The 7,085-nt window shown below is 39.6% G+C and overlaps 1 protein-coding gene across 3 annotated transcripts in view; it reads right to left on the bottom strand.

Annotated features, from left to right (window-relative positions):
• Window positions 1–7,085, bottom strand: part of psmd11b (proteasome 26S subunit, non-ATPase 11b) — a 76,828-nt gene that overhangs the window by 68,713 nt on the left and 1,030 nt on the right. Inside the window, exons 2-13 of one of the 3 annotated variants that reach the window (XM_084001914.1) lie at window positions 6,252–6,353; window positions 5,910–6,106; window positions 4,050–4,107; window positions 3,597–3,791; window positions 2,910–3,054; window positions 2,727–2,791; window positions 2,295–2,353; window positions 1,871–1,996; window positions 1,611–1,646; window positions 1,466–1,517; window positions 1,157–1,299; window positions 425–1,076 (exon numbers count right to left, since the gene is read on the bottom strand). In XM_084001914.1, coding sequence (XP_083858040.1) covers window positions 1,157–1,299; window positions 1,466–1,517; window positions 1,611–1,646; window positions 1,871–1,996; window positions 2,295–2,353; window positions 2,727–2,791; window positions 2,910–3,054; window positions 3,597–3,791; window positions 4,050–4,107; window positions 5,910–6,106; window positions 6,252–6,353 — 1,178 coding nt within the window. In that variant the 3' untranslated portion in view covers window positions 425–1,076. Of the gene's footprint in view, window positions 1–424; window positions 1,077–1,156; window positions 1,300–1,465; window positions 1,518–1,610; window positions 1,647–1,870; window positions 1,997–2,294; window positions 2,354–2,726; window positions 2,792–2,909; window positions 3,055–3,596; window positions 3,792–4,049; window positions 4,108–5,909; window positions 6,107–6,251; window positions 6,354–7,085 lie in introns of those variants that run through there. The other 2 variants (XM_084001915.1, XM_084001916.1) reach the window with 2 other exon arrangements.

Raw genomic sequence — 7,085 nt, 5'->3', positions numbered from 1 at the left:
GTTACACGTTTGTTTTTTGCAAGAGACAAGACAAAAAATCCTTAAAATACAAAATATTTATTTTGAAAATGTCTTTATAAGAGTAAAACAAAACCAAAAAAAAAAAAAAAAAAAATCAACCAAATCAAAACCATACAAATTGTTTGGTTACTAGCATTCCACACTAGTGCTAGGAACTAACAATGGAGAATTGCTCACTCAGGGTTAACTCACAGACGCTCAGAGGCGATGAATACATCTCGACCTCTGACCTTCGACCTCATATTGCACTCAAACACTGAGGCAAACTGAAGCGCCCAAAAAGTGGCACTAGTGGTGAAATGGCATCCTGTCTGTTCTTACATATCCAGGCTGGGCAGACATGTGGCAACCATCTGATTCTGTTCTTTCCTTTTTTTTTTAAACAAAAACACAAAACCAAAAAAACATATAAAGTGAGTTTAATACATATCTGAAATACAGCGGGGACTTAACTGTTGGCATTGATATGGTGAGGAAAAAAAAGAAATGAGAATTAGGGAGGAGCTCTTCGACCAAAATTCAGTATCCCAAGGAGTATCCCAACCTTCCAAAAACTGAACAGTGTGCTTCTGAAAGATGTGGACGAGAAGGAGGAGAAAGCCTCGCTGCTGCGTACGCAGTTGGCAGCAGAGTCCGAGGCCGCAGAGGTCAATGTTGCACCGTTGAGGTTGCACTGGAGTCAGCTTAAGGCTTGGAAAGCCCGACCTTATAGCAGATATAAACATATATGTATTCTTAAACCTTTTAAATCTTTTTTTTTCTTTTTTATTGTGGTTGTACAATATTCCCTGATGGCCTGATTTGGCCGCTGAGTGTTACAGAATCCTGAAGAGATATCAAAATTATAGGAGGAAAAAAAAACAACAAAAAAACAAACAAGAGAAGTGATGAAATTGTCCATTGAGGGAGAGGAGTGGGGAGTTTGATGGGGGAATCCTGTTTGTTGCAGTTTGTGGGACTTTTTTTTGTTGCTCTCCCTTGTCCCCTTCTTAAAATGTTACGCACGCTGGTCAAACTCACACAGTTCCTCCATCGCACTGCCGTGGCAATCTGCTCTGAGGACAGAAGACAGAGTATTTAGTCGGGACTTATGCAAAAGAATGACAGCAATGCTTAAATTGAATTTTTTTATTACCTATGTCAGTTTCTTGGCTTTGTTGTAAAGTGAATCCACGACTTTGCTCATGTTCTGAATTGTTTCCAAGGCTGCTTCGTATGTTTTGTCCACTGGGGGCTCTTCGAAAATGATCAAGACTCCTTCACCTTGGTCAAGGATTCCTGCACAACATATCACAACAATATATAAACAATTCATAAGAAAAATATTTGAAATTGAATTAATTTTTTTCTCTCTTTTTTTTTTTTAATCAAAAAGTGTTAAAAAAAAGTTACAAAAACAAAGTGGTCAGCGGATTCGTCATTAGGAACAGACTATTCCAATTACCGTGAAACTTTTCGTCCAAAATCATCTGCGATAATTTCCTCTCCACATCCGCCTGAAAACAAATAAGAAACAAAATATATATAAAACCCACTTGTTTAGAGAAATACATTATTATAACAGTAAGCAAAAGTACAAATATACATACCTTTGACAGTTTGATTAGACCTGATATGTGTTCTATCTGAAAACAGAAGTAGAGGCAATTAAATAATCATTCATTTAGATACTCGTCCGCCTAGAATATGGAAAGATGCCCATCATGGACAGACTCTGGTGACTAACATTAAAAACCTTGTCTGAGTAGAGCTGAAGACAGTTTTTGTACAAAGTTATGAAGAAATAAAGTGGATGCTGAGGTAAAAATAAATGTTTTCCTTTGTGACGACAGGCCACGCACGTCCTTACCTGTACTCTGGAAAACGGTTCGATGACTCGGATGAGGTTTTGTTCCAGCAGGTTGTCGTACAGCTTGGCCAGGTGAGTGTTGATGATGGGATCGTCCCTCAGTTCTGCTCTGTATGCCGTTAGAGCCTGGAAGACGCACAACTCCAACGTTCAGGCAAGTTGTGTAGAAGCTTTGTACAGAAACTTTATTCACATGCATTTTTTAAATTGTATTTATATATATATATATATATATATATATATATATATATATATATATATATATATATATATATATATATATATAGAGCAAGATTGTGCAGAAGGGTGGCAACATTTAACTAGTGTGTGAGCTGCAGATATGACCTAGCAGGCAACAGGCGCAGCACAACGATTAGGCTAAATGGAGGTTTGCCTTTGATTTGAGAAGACAAAGGATTCTTACGTTTTCAAAGTCTGCTAATGACCTGTTCTTGCAGGCCTGAGCGACACATTTCAGTGCATCTGTCTGGATGGATAATGAGGAAAAAAGATGAATGTCACTGAACAGAAACAAGCTCAATTACATAGTTTACCTGCACAAAACTAGATATCTAGGAAGTACAGCAGAATTAATTTTCCTTTAGACAGATCATATTCACGTATCACAAAATGAGAGGTAGAATTTTGTTTTATTCCTGTGGTATTTAGAAAATAAAGCAGCTTGTATTTCCATTTAGTAATTGTGTGCATCATCACATAGAATTCATCCTTAATCTCATTTTCTGTGTAAGAGCCGCAATATTCAGGAAAAAAAAGCTGCTGGCTGCCAAAATTTGGAACAAATTATATCACTGCTTTGCCCAATTGGCTAAGAGTACTGAATGATGAATGGTACTTGCCTGTCGGCCGGCATGTCGCAGGCCAAGTTTACCACTGATGAGGGCTTGAACCTCCTCTGGTCTGAAACAGTCAAGTAACAGACAATAAGATCTAAAAACTCATTAATGTAAATGATTAAAAATGGATCATTTGCATGTGGAAACTAATGGAACAGTTAAGCATTTCTAGCTCTACTCACAAGTTAAGGACAATTTTGCACAGGAGCATGTATTTGAGCGACGTGATGGCTCTGGGGCTGTCAATGGAGTCGTAGCCCTCGAAGGCCTCGAAGAAGTAGGAGTAGGCCGTCTTCCAGTCCTTCTCCTCTGCTGCATGGATGATCCCTGCAACAGAGATGACACAGCATATGACAGTTACCAACACGAACCGCTTCAGCCACCGTGAAATGTAACAAGAAACTGGAGAAACTGGCTGGGCTGGAGGTGATGGTAACTGATTGTACCATTCAAAGGAATGTTAAAAGCACCGCGTGTGGCTTTCACTGGGCGTCGTCTCTTAACAAGGACCTTTTAATCTAAATGTTGGAAATGCCAGAAGAATTAGCCATAAGCCACAAATGACCACGACACCGTCGTCTTGCCTCACAGCTCTTCAACCTACAATACAATGTACATCAGTAAAGATTTTCGACAGATAATTTGTTCATCGAGATCTGATGTGCGATTTAAGTGTTCTCTAAAATGTTTTGCCGCAGTGTATTAAAGTAATATTTGAGACTAATAATATAAATAATCATTCTAAAACTGTGAGTGCCAAGTTCTCCGTTTCCCTGGTATGATAAGCGCCACTCCACAACCCACGCACAGAGACTGGACCGCTTTAAGCAAGAGACGCTTTGAAAGTGAAAACATTAACACATTCTGACCTGACTGCATGTCCAGAGCTGCCTGGAGCTTTGGAGGACAGTAGATGGCGTTGGCGGTAGTCCTGGCTGAGGTCAGGGCTGCGCGGGCCTTGGGCAGGTTACTGAGAGCGTGGTACGTTTTACTTTCAAGCAGCTGGACCTCGACCAGAAGAGCTTTGTCATCCATCTTTTTCAGCTCCAAGAGCAACTGGGTGCCTGGTGGCGAGAGAATGAATGAGTTAATGTCATGCACTTTAACTGTTGTGGTAACTTTGTGCAACACTCAGTGAACACGAGGAGTAAATGTCCTGAAATGTGTTTCTTGCTGCTCTTGTTAGAAGTAAAAACATCTTCCAACAGCTTTGCAAACGCTTTGTAGCTAGCTAGCCGAACATTACATGAACTCTCTGAAAAAGAAGACAGATGCTGCCATTGATACCAAAAGATACAAATGTTTTGTCTCTAAACACTCACCAAGCGCCAAGGCCTCCTGGTATCTTTTGGTGTCAAAATAGAGCGAAATCAGTCGTGCCTGAAAGAAGACAGAGCGCCATTAGAAAGACGGAGAGAGGCCGCGTCATTGCCTTGTACAGAAGCTGCATCATGCCTCATGGACCTCCAAGACCAAAAAACTACCTGGATATCAGTTATAGGAATCTGCACCATGTGCCTAGAAATTGATTCTTAAAGCCAAACAAAGATTAATGTATTACATGTAACTGTTGGGGAAAATGTCCCAAACCCCCCCCCCCAAAAAAACCCAATTCTCATACAAATAAAAGAGATTTATCTGCTACCTAATTTTCAACTTCAGTCTCTAGGTAGAAACAAACAAAACCCACACACAAATACTTCACTGACATTTTTGGCCCATATAATGGAATAGGCACGTTTTAGCTAGTCTCAGGGCCCATCAAAATGTCAATAATTATGAAGCATTGCATGGCAAACAACAAGATGTTGAAATGTCACTCACACACTTCTTGGAAGAATGTGCGAAATTATAGACAGTTTCTACATTTCCTAGAATAGCTTCTTAAAGAAACTGGCAGAGAGGAGGTGAACTAACTGTTCTCAACGACGGAACTTAACACCAACACATTCAAGTGATGCAGGTGATAAGTGATTGTCATCGTTTTCCTTGAAACGCAGCGTCCTGAAGCCGCATTACATTACTGCCTCACTGCTGATGCTACCGTTAAAAGAAAAACAGCTCTTTTCAAAAATGGAAAAAAAGTAAGTCTGGAAACTGTTGCCGTTTGTTTTTTGGAGGGCGACACTCAAACCTGATGTCCACCACCAATGCATTGGATAGATGTTGGCTACAGATAGGTGTATAAGTGGTTTAAGTACATGAGGACTCCTCTCTCAGCCTGAACTGGTAATAAAGTTTTCTGTCATTTTCTTCTTCTTCTATTACATTACTCGTAATGTGTGTCCTAAGGGAAAATAGGCTGCCTGAGGAGTTTCATTACAGTTATTTCCTACATCTATCTTCAACAAATATCTTGTTATTCAGCCAAAAGCTCGGGATCTTCCTGGCTGTGAGCGTGAACCTGCTGGCAGTCGTTTGACAATGAAGCCCATTTTGGCAGGGTGACATCATTATAAATGGCAGAGTGTAGTAGCTGTATTGGCATCTCTTGTTGTTGCTTTCTTTAGGCAAGCTTTCAACACTGCTTCATCACATTTATAAAGCTTCCTGTCTTCATTTGGTCTTAACCAAACTTATTGCTACGGTGGCTTGCTCCACCATAGTCTGTTTGAAATCACAGCGTCTCCCATCTCAGGAGTCAGGAAAAGTTAAATCTGATCCCTCCCACAGCTACTATGTTTTATTGTCAACGTCAATCATAAACGGTGTTGTATGTTGTAACAACAAGGGTTGGATGAGAAGACGACTATATCAGTTGTTGGCAATGGTTAATATCCTATATTTCTGCCTCATCAACAATCAATGTGTCAAACGTAATGCAACTAATAAAACATCGGACAGCATTATCGGTGCGCTTTAGTAAAAAGTAGTGAAAATCTATGACAGCCTGATAACCTTTATCTACACAATGTCAACAAATTGCTCATTTGCAGCTCTCTACTGGAGGTCCTCCATAAGATGCTACAGGTTATAGTCCCACTGCAGGTTTTATATTTCAGTGATAACCAGTTGTATACTGTAGTTTACCTCCATGTTATACATAAGCTATTCCCAGTTATGGAGGCATGCTGATATTGTATTATTTTTCAGAAAACAGCGATGGGAAATATGGTATGGCATATTCAGCTACATTTATTCCGTTTGATAGGAACCCAAAAGCTTATTCTAGACCTCCTTACCTCCAGAGCCTGTCGTAGGAAGGTTCTCTTCTCGGCCTTGGCCCACTCAATGCATTCAAGACACAGCTCAACCTCCTGTCCCGTTGCCGCCTCCATGTCGAGAAAGAGGTCCAGCAGAGAGCGGACCAGCCGGGCCGCCTTGGCCTTACTGATGGAAATCAGAAAAGGCCTCACAAATTTCAGCAGACCCCCTAGTTCTGGAGAGAGCCACATAAGAGATAGGACAACCATTTTAGAAAATGGAAACATGACCCATAGTTGGTTCCATTAGGTTGTTAGTAAGCTTAGTTGTAAAGTAAAAAAAAAAAAGGGACAGAACAGACATCGAAGTTTGACCATTACCTGCAGCTTGTCCTGTCTTGGCCAGGAGCGTCCCCAGCTCCAGGATGCTCTGTTCTTTGACCCTGACAGCTTCCTCATCGTTCTCTTGGACATCTCTCCTCACTGGAAAAGAAATGCACCAAGTTTACATTTCAGTGACATCCAGATATTTACTGCACTTTTCCCACTCTACGTGAGCTACTCCCAGTTCAAAAAGGGCTACGGCGACCAGAAGTGAAAAATATAAACAGTTGACATCAGAAAACAACTTATGTATTGCTCACTTTATTTAATGCAAACATTTCCAACAGCCTGGATGGCAAAGTGAGACTTATTTAATTAGTGCGAGTACTGGACTTTTATGCTTTGGAAAAAACTAGCTGACACAGTCCTGTTAAATATGTTTTTTTGGTGTCACATGATCAGAGGTGGGAAGCAACTTAGTACAAATACTTTGTTACTGTACTTAATTCGAATTTTCAGATATCTGTACTTTACGTGCTTATTTATTTATTTACTTTTACTCCTTATATTTAAAAAATAAAAATATCTGTACCTTTTACTTTTCATAGGGATAGTTTTTACTTTCTACTTTGAGTACATTTCAGATACTGTAGGTATAAGGAAGATGTTGAATCAGTACTTCTACATCTTCTAGAGTCTTTTTGAAACCAAGTATGTGTACTTCTACTTGAATATAAAAAAGCCTGTATTTTTGACACCTCTGCACATGATCAGGTTTATTGACATAAAATAAATTACTCGATATTACATATATTATCATATACTATAGATACAACTTATAGTCATATACTATAGATACAAATATAGTTGTCCATTCAGTCTATAAGGAAA

The sequence above is a fragment of the Eutrigla gurnardus genome (genome assembly GCF_963514095.1).
Source record: "Eutrigla gurnardus genome assembly, chromosome: 22".
Taxonomy (NCBI): Eukaryota; Metazoa; Chordata; class Actinopteri; order Perciformes; family Triglidae; genus Eutrigla; species Eutrigla gurnardus.
Note: the sequence above shows the minus strand (reverse complement) of the source record. Positions and strands in the feature narration are given on the sequence as shown.